Here is a 20,239-nt window from a genome sequence, read left to right on the forward strand (position 1 = left end):
ATAGTTCTGTTGAGCTGCTGAGGAACTTTGTGTATGTTTCAGTAACATGTTATATAATTCTGTTGAGCTGCTGAGGAACTTTGTGTGTGTTTCAGTAACATGTTAGATAGTTCTGTTGAGCTGCTGAGGAACTTTGTGTATGTTTCAGTAACATGTTATATAATTCTGTTGAGCTGCTGAGGAACTTTGTGAATGTTTCAGTGATAAAGCCGATCTCCCTGGTGTCACATCTTCGTCTGAACACGAAACCAGAACAAACAAATTTCACCATCCCCAAGATCTACCTCACGCTGGTGTTTGACGACATCGCAGTCATGCTTTCCAAAATGCAGGTTAGTGAGCATTTGAAGAAACAGACGATGTTTTACAAATATAACAGTTATGGGATTTTGTGCTGGTAAATATGATGTGATATGAACCTGAAAAAGTGATAATGACCGAGGCAAATCGGTCAATATCACTTTTTCAGGTTCATATCACATCATATTCACCAGCACAAAAGTCCCACAAAAGTCCATATTTGTATAATAATTACCTGAAATATATTGTACCAATATTAAATTGCATGGTGTCCGTCATGCGGACATCTTCTCCGTCTAAAACTCTGGTTTATATTTACAGTACACGGACATCTTCTCCGTCTAAAACCCTGGTTTATATTTACAGTACACAGACATCTTCTCCGTCTAAAACTCTGGTTTATATTTACAGTACACAGACATCTTCTCCGTCTAAATCTCTGGTTTATATTTACAGTACACAGACATCTTCTCCGTCTAAAACTCTGGTTTATATTTACAGTACACGGACATCTTCTCCGTCTAAAACCCTGGTTTATATTTACAGTACACAGACATCCTGGAGATGCTGGAGGCTCTAGAAAGGATGACTTTACGAGGTGTCTACAGGAAATACAGACCTGAGATCCAAGTACACAAACATGCCAAACAGTGGTAGGTTTTCTTTAAACATATGCAGGTTCAGGAAAGAACTGGCTTGCTCCTTTCCACTACATGATTTTATTGGGTGACTTTCTGCAGCATAAAAGGTGCCTTTCTATGTCTTCTGTTAAAGGGACAATGAAGAAACCAGAATCGATCTGCTGTCCTGATAGCAACACCCGTTACTTCCATCCTTTCTCTCTAACCTCCTGATTGTTTTTGGCAGTGTTTCCCTGACCTATCTGTTTTTTTGGCAGTGTTTCCCTGACCTAACTGGTTTTTTGGCAGTGTTTCCCTGACCTAACTTTTTCTTTGGCAGTGTTTCCCTGACCTAACTGGTTTTTAGCTCACCTGGCCTGTCCGTCGTCCGGTGTCAATATTTTACTTTAAACAACTTCTTCTTAATAACCAAAAGGCCTAGGGTGATGAAATTAGGCCAGAAGCAAACTAGGATGAAGGGCTACCAAGTTTGTTCAAATAAATGACCTTCACCTATTTTCAAGGTCACAGGGGTCATATATGTTAAAAGCTTTAAACAACTTCTTCTGAATAACCAAAATGCCCAGAGTGATGAATTTTGGCTAGTAGCATGCTGGGATGAAGGGCTACCAAGTTTGTTCAAATGAATAACCTTCGTCCATTTTCAAGGTCACAGGGTCAATTGTCTTAAAAAATCTTTATACAACTTCTTCTGAATAACTAAGAGGCCTAGGCTAATGATATTTGGCCAGTAACCTGCTTGAATGAAGGGCTTACAAGTTTGTTCAAATGAATGACCTTTACTTATATTCAAGGTCACAGGGGTCAAATATGTCAAAAACCTTTAAACAACTTCTTCTCAATAACAAAAAGGCCTAGGATGATGCTATTTGGCCAGTAGCATGCTGTGATGAAGGGCTAACAAGTTTGTTTGAATGAATGACTGACTTATATTCAAGGTCACAGGGGTCAAATATGTTAAAAACCCTCAAACAACTTCTTCTGAATAACTAAGAGGCCTAGGGTTAAGGTATTTGACCAGTAGCATGCTGGGATAAAGGGCTATCTAGTTTGTTCAAATGAATGACCTTGACGTATATTCAAGGTCACAGGGGTCAAATATGTTAAAAAACTTTAAACAACCTCTTTTGAATAACTAAGAGGCATAGGGTTACGATATTTGGCCAGTAGCATGCTGTGATTAAGGGCTACCAAGTTTGTTCAAATAAATGCCCTTCGTCCATTTTCAAGGTCACATGGGTCAATTGTCTTAACAAATCTTTAACAACTTCTCAAAAACCGAAAGTCTTAGGATGATGAAATTTGGCCAGTAGTATGCTGGGATAAAGGGCAACCAAGTTTATCTCTGATTAGAAAAGAGTTACCTGACAGAAAGGAGAATTGATTGATTTAATGAGCTTCAAACCTGCTTGTTATTTCTTGTTAGCTCACACTTCAAACAAATTCTTCTGAAAAACTGGAAGGTATAGAATCTTTATATTTGACTGGTTATTTCCAGGGAAGGGCCCAACAAAGTTTGCGAATGCAAATATCCTTGACTCACTTTCAAGGTCACAGCGTTCAAATATGTCAAACAGTTCAAACTACTTCTTCTGAAGAATTAAAATTCATAAAATTATAATATTTGGCTGGTGACTTCCTGGGATAGAGCTCCCCAAAGTTTGCGAATGAAAATGACCTCAACCTACTTTAGAGGTCACTGAGGTCAACAACATTTAAAAGGATTTGTTCTCAAGAACAAAAAGGAATGGATTCATAAGATTTAGCTGGTAGCATTTTGGAATAGAGCTAACCAATTTGAGAAGGAAAATTACATTGACCTACTTACAAGTTCACAGGGAAAAATATGTCAAGCAACTTCTGAAGAAGAATTAAAAAGCATAGAATCTTATAATAATATTTTGGCTGGTAGTTTCAACAGATGGAGCCAACAAAGTTTGCGAGGGAAATATTTTTAGTGCAATATAATATTTAATGAGAATATTTTGCTATGAGTGCTTATGTTCAATATTCATGTTCAATACTCATGTTCAACACTCATGTTCAATATTCATGTTTAATATTTATGTTCAAAACTCTTGTGCAATATTCTACTCATGTTTAATACTCATGTTCAATAATCATATTCAATACCCATGTTCAATACTCATGTTCAATACTCATGTTCAATACTCTACTCATGTTCAATACTCATGTTCAATATTCACTCTTTGGAAATCTTTTACCCACAAAGTCATGTCACCACAAAATAAAGTATTTTTCAAAAAACCATGAGATGCAAGCTCATGGAAAAATAATTAATTCACGGTAACTGTATCTTGATTCGAAGAATAACTATGATGTACACTAATTGCATGTTCTGATTTGTGTGAAGGTGGCATTTTGCGATGACTAGTGTACTGGAGGAGAATGTTCGACGACGGCGCCGTATGTGGTCCTGGGACCATATCAGCAGGCATCGTAAGAACATGCGAGATTATCGGGAGGCCTACGTAAAGAAACTGGACAGCAAAAAAGTAGCGTCAGATGTACAGAAGAAAATCGAGGTAAAAACTGAGAAGGTCTTGTTGAGGGCAAACTGTAATAGGAACACATGTATTTGGGTCATCGTTATGAACAATTTCTCTGTGACTTTGATAAAAAATCCTCTTTCCACAATTCACCTGTCTGAGGTACCTTGGATTTGATGTATAATACAAACCTACACCTGTCTGATGTACCTTGGATTTGATGTATAACGCAGACCTACACCTGTCTGAGGTACCTTGGATTTGATGTATAACGCGGACCTACACCTGCCTGAGGTACCTTGGATTTGATGTATAATGCGGACCTATACCTGTCTGAGGTACCTTGGATTTGATGTATAACGCGGACCTACACCTGCCTGAGGTACCTTGGATTTGATGTATAACGCGGACCTGCACCTGCCTGAGGTACCTTGGATTTGATGTATAACGCGGACCTACACCTGCCTGAGGTACGTTGGATTTGATGTATAATGCGGACCTATACCTGTCTGAGGTTCCTTGGATTTGATGTATAACATAATGCGGACCTATACCTGTCTGAGGTACCTTGGATTTGATGTATAACGAGATTTGCTGTATAACGCGGACCTACACCTGTCTGAGGTACCTTGGATTTGATTTATAATGCGGACCTATACCTGTCTGAGGTACCTTGGATTTGATGTATAACGAGGACCTACACCTGTCTGAGGTACCTTGGATTTGATGTATAACGCGGACCTACACCTGTCTGAGGTACCTTGGATTTGATGTATAACGCGGACCTACACCTGTCTGAGGTACCTTGGATTTGATGTATAACGCGGACCTACACCTGTCTGAGGTACCTTGGATTTGATGTATAACGCGGACCTACACCTGTCTGAGGTACCTTGGATTTGATGTATAACGCGGACCTACACCTGTCTGAGGTACCTTGGATTTGATGTATAACGCGGACCTACACCTGTCTGAGGTACCTTGGATTTGATGTATAACGCGGACCTACACCTGTCTGAGGTACCTTGGATTTGATGTATAACGCGGACCTACACCTGTCTGAGGTACCTTGGATTTGATGTATAACGCGGACCTACACCTGTCTGAGGTACCTTGGATTTGATGTATAACGCGGACCTACACCTGTCTGAGGTACCTTGGATTTGATGTATAACGCGGACCTACACCTGTCTGAGGTACCTTGGATTTGATGTATAACGAGGACCTACACCTGTCTGAGGTACCTTGGATTTGATGTATAACGCGGACCTACACCTGTCTGAGGTACCTTGGATTTGATGTATAACGAGGACCTACACCTGTCTGAGGTACCTTGGATTTGATGTATAACGCGGACCTACACCTGTCTGAGGTACCTTGGATTTGATGTATAACGCGGACCTACACCTGTCTGAGGTACCTTGGATTTGATGTATAACGCGGACCTACACCTGTCTGAGGTACCTTGGATTTGATGTATAACGCGGACCTACACCTGTCTGAGGTACCTTGGATTTGATGTATAACGCGGACCTACACCTGTCTGAGGTACCTTGGATTTGATGTATAACGCGGACCTACACCTGTCTGAGGTACCTTGGATTTGATGTATAACGCGGACCTACACCTGTCTGAGGTACCTTGGATTTGATGTATAACGCGGACCTACACCTGTCTGAGGTACCTTGGATTTGATGTATGACGCGGACCTACACCTGTCTGAGGTACCTTGGATTTGATGTATAACGAGGACCTTCATCTGTCTGAGGTACCTTGGATTTGATGTATAACGAGGACCTACATCTGTTTTTGTCTTACCTGCAATGGATGCACAAATGTGTGACTTTTACTGCTGTGTAGGTGGTGTCAACTTTTAAGTTTTTGTATACAGCTCTGTTTCTACAAGTTAAGTGACCAATCATATTTATACCCTAATTACATGTTAGGTGTAGTACTGTAGTTAATGTTGTCGTATGTTGTAGGAGTGTGAACGGGTGCTGGATGTCCTCAGTCTGACGTTAATGCGACAGCATGCAGAAGTCGAGGTAAACTTATATATAATCATATTATAATTACTGCGACACTTTATGTCCAGTTTTGTCTGTAATGTATTTTCATTCTAGACCTTTCCTTTCAATGGTAAGTATGGAATGTCTCCAGGATCAATAAGCACCACTGCTATCATATATAACTTACCTGAAAATGTCACCAAACCAGCAGTCATGACCACAGATGACCGATTTTAATCATTTTACAGTAGGTAAAAATTGTGTTGCCAAAAAATATATCGCCAAACTGTAACTGAACTGTGACATGATATCTGGTTTACAATGACTATACCCAAGCCTCCATGATGGGCCCTTCTCACTGATCGTAAATTATGGTCATTAAAAGGTATCTAATTATGTCTTTTATCAGGAGATATGCACCAGCGATTACTACACATCAAATATAAAATGTTTTTGTAAGCAAGTAAAGGTTTTATGAAAAATGTTGCTAAAATGAATTGATATATGCTGATTTGCGCACACGTGTGTGTCATTTGTGATCAGATATTTCAAAGAAAACAAACAACAAAATGCACATTTTACGCAGTTTCTTCTTGGTTTTTAACATCGTTGCACTTGTAAACAATAATTATGAACTCACTTACAATAAACAAATTACAAAAAGCCTAAGACTCCCAAGCAGTTTGTCTTTCAAAAGTACCTGCGCAAATTACACAGGTGCGCAAATTACACAGGTTTTTACAGTAGTACGATATGTTCTGTCACCTTCGTGCTATAAGAAGCTGTAAATAAGTTGTCTATAATTATTTTCACAACTGGACGATAAAGATTAGAATGATTGAAAGGAGCAATAGAAGCTATATTTCTCTTACCCTGGACAGGTGTATCTACACTTTTACCCTGGACAGGTGTATCTACACTTTTACCCTGGACAGGTGTATCTACACTCTTACCCTGGACAGGTGTATCTACACTCTTACCCTGGACAGGTGTATCTACACTCTTACCCTGGACAGGTGTATCTACACTCTTACCCTGGACAGGTGTATCTACACTCTTACCCTGGACAGGTGTATCTACACTCTTACCCTGGACAGGTGTATCTACACTCTTACCCTGGACAGGTGTATCTACACTCTTACCCTGGACAGGTGTATCTACACTCTTACCCTGGACAGGTGTATCTACACTCTTACCCTGGACAGGTGTATCTACACTCTTACCCTGGACAGGTGTATCTACACTCTTACCCTGGACAGGTGTATCTACACTCTTACCCTGGACAGGTGTATCTACACTCTTACCCTGGACAGGTGTATCTACACTCTTACCCTGGACAGGTGTATCTACACTCTTACCCTGGACAGGTGTATCTACACTCTTACCCTGGACAGGTGTATCTACACTCTTACCCTGGACAGGTGTATCTACACTCTTACCCTGGACAGGTGTATCTACACTCTTACCCTGGACAGGTGTATCTACACTCTTACCCTGGACAGGTGTATCTACACTCTTACCCTGGACAGGTGTATCTACACTCTTACCCTGGACAGGTGTATCTACACTCTTACCCTGGACAGGTGTATCTACACTCTTACCCTGGACAGGTGTATCTACACTCTTACCCTGGACAGGTGTATCTACACTCTTACCCTGGACAGGTGTATCTACACTCTTACCCTGGACAGGTGTATCTACACTCTTACCCTGGACAGGTGTATCTACACTCTTACCCTGGACAGGTGTATCTACACTCTTACCCTGGACAGGTGTATCTACACTCTTACCCTGGACAGGTGTATCTACACTCTTACCCTGGACAGGTGTATCTACACTCTTACCCTGGACAGGTGTATCTACACTCTTACCCTGGACAGGTGTATCTACACTCTTACCCTGGACAGGTGTATCTACACTCTTACCCTGGACAGGTGTATCTACACTCTTACCCTGGACAGGTGTATCTACACTCTTACCCTGGACAGGTGTATCTACACTCTTACCCTGGACAGGTGTATCTACACTCTTACCCTGGACAGGTGTATCTACACTCTTACCCTGGACAGGTGTATCTACACTCTTACCCTGGACAGGTGTATCTACACTCTTACCCTGGACAGGTGTATCTACACTCTTACCCTGGACAGGTGTATCTACACTCTTACCCTGGACAGGTGTATCTACACTCTTACCCTGGACAGGTGTATCTACACTCTTACCCTGGACAGGTGTATCTACACTCTTACCCTGGACAGGTGTATCTACACTCTTACCCTGGACAGGTGTATCTACACTCTTACCCTGGACAGGTGTATCTACACTCTTACCCTGGACAGGTGTATCTACACTCTTACCCTGGACAGGTGTATCTACACTCTTACCCTGGACAGGTGTATCTACACTCTTACCCTGGACAGGTGTATCTACACTCTTACCCTGGACAGGTGTATCTACACTCTTACCCTGGACAGGTGTATCTACACTCTTACCCTGGACAGGTGTATCTACACTCTTACCCTGNCCTTGTCTCTTTCCCTGGACAGGTGTATCTACACTTTTACCGGTGTGAGATATCCTTGTCTCTTACCCTGGACAGGTGTATTGTCACTTTTACCGGTGTGAGATTTCCTTGTCTCTTACCCTGGACAGGTGTATCCATACTTTTACCAGTGTGATATTTCCTTGTCTCTTACCCTGGACAGGTTTATCCATACTTTTACCGGTGTGATATTTCCTTGTCTCTTTCCCTGGACAGGTGTATCTACCCTTTTACCGGTGTGAGATTTCCTTGTCTCTTACCCTGGACAGGTGTATCTACACTTTTACCGGTGTGAGATTTACTTGTCTCACCCTAATAATGGTATGACGTCACTTAAACAATACAATGACGTCACGTAAACGATCCATCAACGTCACATCAACCCTGAATTTAGCATGTAACGTTATCATTACATTGTGTCATATATGATACACAATGGGAGAACAGGGTAAGAGAAAAAGAATCATTCACCCCCTTGTTGGTGAGATAGGGGAATATCATTTATCCTTAGCTCTAACACAAATCACAGGTATAATATTTAGGGTAGCATATATCCTTAGCTCTAACACAAATCACAGGTATATGTTAGGTAGCATATATCCTTAGCTCTAACACATATCACAGGTATAATAATTACGGTAGAATATATCCTTAGCTCTAACACAAATCACAGGTATATGTTAGGTAGCATATATCCTTAGCTCTAACACATATCACAGGTATATGTTAGGTAGCATATATTCTTAGCTCTAACACAAATCACAAGTATAATGTGTAATGTAGCATATAGCCTTAACTCTAACACATATCACAGGTATAATGTGTAATGTAGCTTATAGCCTTAATTCTTACACCAATGGTATAATATGTTAGGTAGTATATAGCCTTAACTCTAACACAAATGGTATAATGTGTTCGGTAGCATATAGCCTTAACTCTAACACAAATGGTATAATGTGTTAGGTAGCATATATTCTTAGCTCTAACACAAATCACAAGTATAATGTGTAATGTAGCTTATAGCCTTAATTCTAACACCAATGGTATAATATGTTAGGTAGCATATAGCCTTAACTCTAACACAAATGGTATAATGTGTCCGGTAGCATATAGCCTTAACTCTAACACAAATGGTATAATGTGTTAGGTAGCATATAGCCTTAACTCTAACACCAATGGTATAATGTGTTAGGTAGCATATAGCCTTAACTCTAACACAAATGGTATAATGTGTTAGGTAGCATATAGCCTTAACTCTAACACAAATGGTATAATGTGTTAGGTAGTATATATATATTGTTTTCTTATTTTGTGAAGGCTGCTAAACTGGGTGCAAAAAGAGAGAAGGAAAAAGAAGAGAAAGGTTGGTTTGGAGGGTTTTTCGGAGGAAAGAAAAAGAAAGAATCCAAGGGCAGCAAGGACGCGGGAGACATGCGTAAGTACTGGTGTTATATCAGATATCAGTGGGTGCTGGTGTTATATCAGATATATGTGGGTACTGGTGTTATATCAGATATCAGTGGGTACTGGTGTTATATCAGATATCTGTGGGTACTGGTGTTATATCAGATATCTTTGGGTACTGGTGTTATATCAGATATATGTGGGTACTGGTGTTATCTCAGATATCTGAGGGTACTGGTGTTATATCATATATCGGTGGGTACTGGTGTTATATCAGATATCTGTGGGTACTGGTGTTATATCAGATATATGTGGGTACTGATGTTATCTCAGATATCTGAGGGTACTGGTGTTATATCAGATATCTGTGGGTACTGGTGTTATATCAGATATCAGTGGGTACTGGTGTTATATCAGATATCTGTGGGTACTGGTGTTATATCATATAACTGTGGGTACTGGTGTTATATCATATATATGTGGGTACTGGTGTTCTATCAGATATCTGTGGGTACTGGTGTTATATCATATAACTGTGGGTACTGGTGTTATATCAGATATATGTGGTTACTGGTGTTATATCATATATAGGTGGGTACTGGTGTTATATCATATATATGTGGGTACTGGTGTTATATCAGATATCTGTGGGTACTGGTGTTATATCATATATATGTGGGAACTGGTGTTATATCAGATATATGTGGGTACTGGTGTTATATGAGATATCTGTGGGTACTGGTGTTATATCAGATATCTGTGGTTACTGATGTTATATCAGATAACTGTGGGTACTGGTGTTATATTATATATATGTGGGTACTGGTGTTATATCAGATATCTGTGGGTACTGGTGTTATATCAGATATCTGTGGTTACTGGTGTTATATCAGATATCTGTGGGTACTGGTGTTATATCAGATATCTGTTGGTACTGGTGTTATCTCAGATATCTGTGGGTACTGGTGTTATATCAGATATATGTGGGTTACTTAAAAGCTGGAAAGCAACATGGGGAAGTGTCTCTCCAGGAGGAGAAAGGACAACTGACCTATTGGTAAAGTTGTTTAAGTGAAGTAAGTACTGGTTCCATTGATAAGATATCTACTGATACCAAACTCCTCCCACAAAATAACTTTGTTACTTTGAGACTGTATTTGATTTACAAACGATGTTATAACATCATAATTGTAATGCAGATTTCCAAATGTCTCGGGGGATTTCTAGTCTGAAAAAAACGGGGAAGCAAAACTGTTTTCACAGGTTACTGCAAAGGTTGATAATTCACTGTTTTCACAGTTATTAATATTATGTGAAAAATACAACCCACAAAATAAAAGCAATTTAATTTAGTGCCTTAGACACTAGACCTGAAATCAGCATGAAATAGGTCCTGTTCATTGAATATTTCAGCAGTCAGTGAAAATAAGGGGCTTTGAAAGTGAAAACTTTTCAGTAATCCCCAGGTGATGAGGGTCAGTGCGTTAGTAGGGTCTGCTTGTGATCCTGTGAATATTAAGTTCTCTAGAACAATTTTCCTGAGATTTGACAGTGTTTTATACAAATATGGTGTTAGAATAAAAGAAAAATAGAAGGTGTGTTTGTATAGTACTATAGGTAGTGTTTGTATAGTAGTATAGGTAGTGTTTGTATAGTACTATAGGTAGTGTTTGTATAGTATTATAGGTAGTGTTTGTATAGTACTATAGGTAGTGTTTGTATAGTACTATAGGTAGTGTTTGTATAGTACTATAGGTAGTGTTTGTATAGTACTATAGGTAGTGTTTGTATAGTACTATAGGTAGTGTTTGTATAGTACTATAGGTAGTGTTTGTATAGTACTATAGGTAGTGTTTGTATAGTACTATAGGTAGTGTTTGTATAGTACTATAGGTAGTGTTTGTATAGTACTATAGGTAGTGTTTGTATAGTACTATAGGTAGTGTTTGTATAGTACTATAGGTAGTGTTTGTATAGTACTATAGGTAGTGTTTGTATAGTACTATAGGTAGTGTTTGTATAGTACTATAGGTAGTGTTTGTATAGTACTATAGGTAGTGTTTGTATAGTACTATAGGTAGTGTTTGTATAGTACTATAGGTAGTGTTTGTATAGTACTATAGGTAGTGTTTGTATAGTACTATAGGTAGTGTTTGTATAGTACTATAGGTAGTGTTTGTATAGTACTATAGGTAGTGTTTGTATAGTACTATAGGTAGTGTTTGTATAGTACTATAGGTAGTGTTTGTATAGTACTATAGGTAGTGTTTGTATAGTACTATAGGTAGTGTTTGTATAGTACTATAGGTAGTGTTTGTATAGTACTATAGGTAGTGTTTGTATAGTACTATAGGTAGTGTTTGTATAGTACTATAGGTAGTGTTTGTATAGTACTATAGGTAGTGTTTGTATAGTACTATAGGTAGTGTTTGTATAGTACTATAGGTAGTGTTTGTATAGTACTATAGGTAGTGTTTGTATAGTACTATAGGTAGTGTTTGTATAGTACTATAGGTAGTGTTTGTATAGTACTATAGGTAGTGTTTGTATAGTACTATAGGTAGTGTTTGTATAGTACTATAGGTAGTGTTTGTATAGTACTATAGGTAGTGTTTGTATAGTACTATAGGTAGTGTTTGTATAGTACTATAGGTAGTGTTTGTATAGTACTATAGGTAGTGTTTGTATAGTACTATAGGTAGTGTTTGTATAGTACTATAGGTAGTGTTTGTATAGTACTATAGGTAGTGTTTGTATAGTACTATAGGTAGTGTTTGTATAGTACTATAGGTAGTGTTTGTATAGTACTATAGGTAGTGTTTGTATAGTACTATAGGTAGTGTTTGTATAGTACTATAGGTAGTGTTTGTATAGTACTATAGGTAGTGTTTGTATAGTACTATAGGTAGTGTTTGTATAGTACTATAGGTAGTGTTTGTATAGTACTATAGGTAGTGTTTGTATAGTACTATAGGTAGTGTTTGTATAGTACTATAGGTAGTGTTTGTATAGTACTATAGGTAGTGTTTGTATAGTACTATAGGTAGTGTTTGTATAGTACTATAGGTAGTGTTTGTATAGTACTATAGGTAGTGTTTGTATAGTACTATAGGTAGTGTTTGTATAGTACTATAGGTAGTGTTTGTATAGTACTATAGGTAGTGTTTGTATAGTACTATAGGTAGTGTTTGTATAGTACTATAGGTAGTGTTTGTATAGTACTATAGGTAGTGTTTGTATAGTACTATAGGTAGTGTTTGTATAGTACTATAGGTAGTGTTTGTATAGTACTATAGGTAGTGTTTGTATAGTACTATAGGTAGTGTTTGTATAGTACTATAGGTAGTGTTTGTATAGTACTATAGGTAGTGTTTGTATAGTACTATAGGTAGTGTTTGTATAGTACTATAGGTAGTGTTTGTATAGTACTATAGGTAGTGTTTGTATAGTACTATAGGTAGTGTTTGTATAGTACTATAGGTAGTGTTTGTATAGTACTATAGGTAGTGTTTGTATAGTACTATAGGTAGTGTTTGTATAGTACTATAGGTAGTGTTTGTATAGTACTATAGGTAGTGTTTGTATAGTACTATAGGTAGTGTTTGTATAGTACTATAGGTAGTGTTTGTATAGTACTATAGGTAGTGTTTGTATAGTACTATAGGTAGTGTTTGTATAGTACTATAGGTAGTGTTTGTATAGTACTATAGGTAGTGTTTGTATAGTACTATAGGTAGTGTTTGTATAGTACTATAGGTAGTGTTTGTATAGTACTATAGGTAGTGTTTGTATAGTACTATAGGTAGTGTTTGTATAGTACTATAGGTAGTGTTTGTATAGTACTATAGGTAGTGTTTGTATAGTACTATAGGTAGTGTTTGTATAGTACTATAGGTAGTGTTTGTATAGTACTATAGGTAGTGTTTGTATAGTACTATAGGTAGTGTTTGTATAGTACTATAGGTAGTGTTTGTATAGTACTATAGGTAGTGTTTGTATAGTACTATAGGTAGTGTTTGTATAGTACTATAGGTAGTGTTTGTATAGTACTATAGGTAGTGTTTGTATAGTACTATAGGTAGTGTTTGTATAGTACTATAGGTAGTGTTTGTATAGTACTATAGGTAGTGTTTGTATAGTACTATAGGTAGTGTTTGTATAGTACTATAGGTAGTGTTTGTATAGTACTATAGGTAGTGTTTGTATAGTACTATAGGTAGTGTTTGTATAGTACTATAGGTAGTGTTTGTATAGTACTATAGGTAGTGTTTGTATAGTACTATAGGTAGTGTTTGTATAGTACTATAGGTAGTGTTTGTATAGTACTATAGGTAGTGTTTGTATAGTACTATAGGTAGTGTTTGTATAGTACTATAGGTAGTGTTTGTATAGTACTATAGGTAGTGTTTGTATAGTACTATAGGTAGTGTTTGTATAGTACTATAGGTAGTGTTTGTATAGTACTATAGGTAGTGTTTGTATAGTACTATAGGTAGTGTTTGTATAGTACTATAGGTAGTGTTTGTATAGTACTATAGGTAGTGTTTGTATAGTACTATAGGTAGTGTTTGTATAGTACTATAGGTAGTGTTTGTATAGTACTATAGGTAGTGTTTGTATAGTACTATAGGTAGTGTTTGTATAGTACTATAGGTAGTGTTTGTATAGTACTATAGGTAGTGTTTGTATAGTACTATAGGTAGTGTTTGTATAGTACTATAGGTAGTGTTTGTATAGTACTATAGGTAGTGTTTGTATAGTACTATAGGTAGTGTTTGTATAGTACTATAGGTAGTGTTTGTATAGTACTATAGGTAGTGTTTGTATAGTACTATAGGTAGTGTTTGTATAGTACTATAGGTAGTGTTTGTATAGTACTATAGGTAGTGTTTGTATAGTACTATAGGTAGTGTTTGTATAGTACTATAGGTAGTGTTTGTATAGTACTATAGGTAGTGTTTGTATAGTACTATAGGTAGTGTTTGTATAGTACTATAGGTAGTGTTTGTATAGTACTATAGGTAGTGTTTGTATAGTACTATAGGTAGTGTTTGTATAGTACTATAGGTAGTGTTTGTATAGTACTATAGGTAGTGTTTGTATAGTACTATAGGTAGTGTTTGTATAGTACTATAGGTAGTGTTTGTATAGTACTATAGGTAGTGTTTGTATAGTACTATAGGTAGTGTTTGTATAGTACTATAGGTAGTGTTTGTATAGTACTATAGGTAGTGTTTGTATAGTACTATAGGTAGTGTTTGTATAGTACTATAGGTAGTGTTTGTATAGTACTATAGGTAGTGTTTGTATAGTACTATAGGTAGTGTTTGTATAGTACTATAGGTAGTGTTTGTATAGTACTATAGGTAGTGTTTGTATAGTACTATAGGTAGTGTTTGTATAGTACTATAGGTAGTGTTTGTATAGTACTATAGGTAGTGTTTGTATAGTACTATAGGTAGTGTTTGTATAGTACTATAGGTAGTGTTTGTATAGTACTATAGGTAGTGTTTGTATAGTACTATAGGTAGTGTTTGTATAGTACTATAGGTAGTGTTTGTATAGTACTATAGGTAGTGTTTGTATAGTACTATAGGTAGTGTTTGTATAGTACTATAGGTAGTGTTTGTATAGTACTATAGGTAGTGTTTGTATAGTACTATAGGTAGTGTTTGTATAGTACTATAGGTAGTGTTTGTATAGTACTATAGGTAGTGTTTGTATAGTACTATAGGTAGTGTTTGTATAGTACTATAGGTAGTGTTTGTATAGTACTATAGGTAGTGTTTGTATAGTACTATAGGTAGTGTTTGTATAGTACTATAGGTAGTGTTTGTATAGTACTATAGGTAGTGTTTGTATAGTACTATAGGTAGTGTTTGTATAGTACTATAGGTAGTGTTTGTATAGTACTATAGGTAGTGTTTGTATAGTACTATAGGTAGTGTTTGTATAGTACTATAGGTAGTGTTTGTATAGTACTATAGGTAGTGTTTGTATAGTACTATAGGTAGTGTTTGTATAGTACTATAGGTAGTGTTTGTATAGTACTATAGGTAGTGTTTGTATAGTACTATAGGTAGTGTTTGTATAGTACTATAGGTAGTGTTTGTATAGTACTATAGGTAGTGTTTGTATAGTACTATAGGTAGTGTTTGTATAGTACTATAGGTAGTGTTTGTATAGTACTATAGGTAGTGTTTGTATAGTACTATAGGTAGTGTTTGTATAGTACTATAGGTAGTGTTTGTATAGTACTATAGGTAGTGTTTGTATAGTACTATAGGTAGTGTTTGTATAGTACTATAGGTAGTGTTTGTATAGTACTATAGGTAGTGTTTGTATAGTACTATAGGTAGTGTTTGTATAGTACTATAGGTAGTGTTTGTATAGTACTATAGGTAGTGTTTGTATAGTACTATAGGTAGTGTTTGTATAGTACTATAGGTAGTGTTTGTATAGTACTATAGGTAGTGTTTGTATAGTACTATAGGTAGTGTTTGTATAGTACTATAGGTAGTGTTTGTATAGTACTATAGGTAGTGTTTGTATAGTACTATAGGTAGTGTTTGTATAGTACTATAGGTAGTGTTTGTATAGTACTATAGGTAGTGTTTGTATAGTACTATAGGTAGTGTTTGTATAGTACTATAGGTAGTGTTTGTATAGTACTATAGGTAGTGTTTGTATAGTACTATAGGTAGTGTTTGTATAGTACTATAGGTAGTGTTTGTATAGTACTATAGGTAGTGTTTGTATAGTACTATAGGTAGTGTTTGTATAGTACTATAGGTAGTGTTTGTATAGTACTATAGGTAGTGTTTGTATAGTACTATAGGTAGTGTTTGTATAGTACTATAGGTAGTGTTTGTATAGTACTATAGGTAGTGTTTGTATAGTACTATAGGTAGTGTTTGTATAGTACTATAGGTAGTGTTTGTATAGTACTATAGGTAGTGTTTGTATAGTACTATAGGTAGTGTTTGTATAGTACTATAGGTAGTGTTTGTATAGTACTATAGGTAGTGTTTGTATAGTACTATAGGTAGTGTTTGTATAGTACTATAGGTAGTGTTTGTATAGTACTATAGGTAGTGTTTGTATAGTACTATAGGTAGTGTTTGTATAGTATTATAGGTAGTGTTTTGTTGATAACAGAGGAGAAGTTCCAGGAGCTGTACACACCAGACGAAAAGGCTAAATTATACAGCGCCATCGGCTACGAGGAAGATGAGTCGGATCCAACACTGCCAAAGGAGGTAAGGCTTTCCTGTAGTTACACACACAGATCTAAGTGAATTCTTCTTCTTAGAAAATAATTACATCTTGTAAAAATATAATCTTATTTATTCTGGATGAAAATCATTCTGTTCATTTTTTGCTTCATTTTTATGTCGTTTCCATCATCACCAAGAGGTAAAATTCCATTAAAATGAGAGAAATGCTTGGACATAACTTGTTCATCACTGGTGGACTATTTCAGACTAAAGTTAGAAAGGTTCAGTTTTTAGACAATAATGATGAGTAAATATACAGTGTTGCTTTTTTCTTGAATCTTGCAATTATTTTGATAAATTATCATTTGTTGTCTTCGTAGGTTTCTCACTCTTCAATCTATTTTAATTTACCTGTTGACTTTTCAGTTTGTGGCAGTTAAGTTTGTGACCAAACTAAGCACTCTCTCCTTTACACTGAAAGATGAGGCAAGAAGGTAAACAGCCAATCATCTGTTTATAACAGGTCATGTGACCTAATGGACCAATCATCTGTTTATAACAGGTCATTAGGCCAAATGGACCAAACTTCTGTTTATAACAGGTCATGCGACCTGATTTGTGAATTGTCTGGCCTAATTGGCCTGTTGTCTGTCACTACAATGATTTCCTAATTTTAAAGTTAATTTTTAAAAACATTGTTCAAAATTAGGTCATTTTACATAATCCATCATAACTTAGGCAAGTGTTTAAGAAACTAAGATCAAGTGTGCGCTATTACTGAATGTGTACAAGATATATTTATAATGTTGCAGAGATCCACAAATTCTGCGATTGCAGTTGAAAGATGTCTTTTCATCATTTGGACAGAGACCTGCAGCTTCAGCTATACAGTAAGTTCCTAAAGTAGCCCAAGTCAACGTAGGTTAAACAAGGGAGGTAACTCTAACAAAATTACGGGGACGATATGTCACAACCACATCAAAGAAAGCAGTTTAATCTGATTAAACTCCTGTCTGTGTATATCCTATTATAACGCTTCTGTGTTGTCTTCCAGACTGGAGGCTAAAATTGACCGATTCACTGTAAATGGCGTCCAGCAGAATGGTCAGACACCTCAGATGGTTTTGTCACAGACAGAGGAAGCTGACCAGGTGTATTCTCTTCTCGACGTCCAGGTCGAAACTAATCCACTAGATGGCGCTTGTGACACGAGAGTTCGGGTCAACGCTCGACCGTTACAAATTGTGTACGATGCTGTAAGTAAACCTAGATTTCAAAGTGTTTCTTTCACATTTATAGAAATGTTTATTTCTATGATTAAAAGCTTAAAATAGGGAGATGTGTTTATGCCTATGCCATTTTATGGGGGGATTGGGGGAATATAGTATCACCCAAACCGGTCACTTCCTATCACGAATTACCTACTACCGACATCATTTCTAACAGATTTTCATCAAGGTTTAAACTAAGATCTCGTATGAGAATACCTTGAGTTAAAACATAGTTCAGGCCCCAAGGTCAAAGCCAAGGTCAATGACAAGGTCACTGTTGCTATTTATAGGTCAACCACATAGCTAAGAGGGGAGCTATGTCTTGAAATATGTTTCATTTGAATACTTTGTCATTGTGACTAATTTCCTTTTCCAATATAGATCACTGTGAACCAGTTGGCTGATTTCTTCAAACCTCCAGAGGATATCCGGCTACAACAGTAAGTATAAACATGTGTCGGCTATCAGGTCATGTTATAAAGTTTATGAATGAAAAAATCTATATTTAACTATGTCTATGTTCTATTAAGTTAGGTAAGCAGAGATGAAAGTTTTCAGCATTTTTGCTTATTTCAACCTTTGTCAGAATTTTTATGTAATGCAAACTTTAACTGATTTCCTAGAAAGTATTAGAAAATCTGAATTTCAACCATTTCCCCCATAATCCTATAAGATACATGGGGAGGTGAAAACAAGGCAGGGTGAATCATTTCCTAATTGAGTACTGTCTGTGAGGCTTGAGTACTGTGTGGCAGGCTTGAGTACTGTCTGGGAGGCTTGAGTACTGTCTGTGAGGCTTGAGTACTGTGTGGGAGGCTTGAGTACTGTCTGTGAGGCTTGAGTACTGTCTATGAGTATGAGTCTTGAGTACTGTCTGTGAGGCTTGAGAAATGTGTGGGAGGCTTGAGTACTGTCTGTGAGGCTGAGTACTGTCTGTGAGGCTTGAGTACTGTGTGGGAGGCTTGAGTACTGTCTGTGAGGCTTGAGTACTGGGTGGGAGGCTTGAGTACTGTCTGAGGCTTAAGTACTGTGTGTGAGGCTTGAGTACTGGGTGTGAGGCTTGAGTACTGGGTGGGAGGCTTGAGTACTGTGTGGAGGCTTGAGTACTGTCTGGGAGGCTTGAGTACTGTGTGGGAGGCTTGAGGACTGTGTGGGAGGCTTGAGTACTGTGTGACAGGCTTGAGTACTGTCTGTGAGGCTTGAATTCTGTCTGTGAGGCTTGAGTACTGTCTGTGAGGCTTCAGTCCTGTGTGGGAGGCTTGAGTACTGTGTGACAGGCTTGAGGACTGTCTGTGAGGCTTGAGTACTGTCTGTGAGGCTGAGTACTGTCTGGGAGGCTTGAGTACTGTGTGTGAGGCTTGAGTACTGGGGGTGAGGCTTGAGTACTGGGTGGGGGGCTTGAGTACTGTGTGGAGGCTTGAGTACTGTCTGGGAGGCTTGAGTACTGTGTGGGGGGCTTGAGAAATGTGTGGGAGGCTTGAGTACTGTCTGTGAGGCTTCAGTACTGTGTGGGAGGCTTGAGTACTGTGTGACAGGCTTGAGTACTGTCTGTGAGGCTTGAGTACTGTCTGGGAAGCTTGAGTACTGTGTGGGAAGCTTGAGTACTGTTTGGGAGGCTTAGTGAGAAGACCTATTTTTTCATGGAAAAGGGCTGATCGTTGATTTGGCTCAAACGTTACGTACTACTAGCTCCATATTTCAAATACAAGTTATTCCTTAGAAAACATTACAGAATTTTCTGTGTTATTTGGGCTCCAAATATGAGTTGTATTTTTTCAGAATTTGCGAAACCATCCAGTATCCCTCACTCTCTCTCATTTGTAATAAACAAAATCCATATTTACAGTGTCTTGATGCCTACAAACGATAAAACCTCTTGCAATATTTCCTTCTTCAAACTCGCTTCAAAAATGTTATAATTTTGGCATCAAGCACAGTGGATATAATGCCATTCCTTACACCTCATACCTTTTGTTACAAGAGACACACACTCTAGTCATATTTAAAGATTATGCGGCTTCAAGTAACGAAGTAGAACTGTGAATGACACAGAATGACTATTTCCTAGAATGGTATTGATAAAAAGGATAGGAATTATATTCAATTATTTTATTATCGTAAGCAATACAGCTTATTGATATTACATTACATGTATTATACACAACACAATGTCATACAAAGTCAAGTTCAAGCCATACACCAATAAGTCTATTCACTCTGAAGACAAGAGGTGTGACCTAGTTTCAAAAGCTTACACAATTTTTTTCTAAAATCATACAGTTCTGTAACATTTTCTGTACAAAGTTATTTCAATAGTTTATACATGGATGACTTGCATCGATAAT

The 20,239-nt window shown here is 37.2% G+C and overlaps 1 protein-coding gene across 10 annotated transcripts in view; it reads left to right on the plus strand.

Moving 5' to 3' along the window:
• Positions 1-20,239, plus strand: part of LOC110464761 (vacuolar protein sorting-associated protein 13A-like) — a 188,059-nt gene that overhangs the window by 24,913 nt on the left and 142,907 nt on the right. For all 10 annotated transcript variants that reach the window (XM_021520142.1, XM_021520133.1, XM_021520132.1 and 7 more), the window contains exons 4-13: positions 202-332; positions 847-953; positions 3,316-3,487; positions 5,434-5,496; positions 9,320-9,437; positions 16,565-16,665; positions 17,050-17,117; positions 17,436-17,513; positions 17,678-17,879; positions 18,276-18,334. In XM_021520142.1, the coding sequence (XP_021375817.1) occupies positions 315-332; positions 847-953; positions 3,316-3,487; positions 5,434-5,496; positions 9,320-9,437; positions 16,565-16,665; positions 17,050-17,117; positions 17,436-17,513; positions 17,678-17,879; positions 18,276-18,334 (986 nt within the window). In that variant the 5' untranslated portion in view covers positions 202-314. The remainder of the gene's footprint in view (positions 1-201; positions 333-846; positions 954-3,315; positions 3,488-5,433; positions 5,497-9,319; positions 9,438-16,564; positions 16,666-17,049; positions 17,118-17,435; positions 17,514-17,677; positions 17,880-18,275; positions 18,335-20,239) is intronic.

Source organism: Mizuhopecten yessoensis, unplaced genomic scaffold (assembly GCF_002113885.1).
Source record: "Mizuhopecten yessoensis strain PY_sf001 unplaced genomic scaffold, ASM211388v2 scaffold11031, whole genome shotgun sequence".
Classification (NCBI taxonomy): Eukaryota; Metazoa; Mollusca; class Bivalvia; order Pectinida; family Pectinidae; genus Mizuhopecten; species Mizuhopecten yessoensis.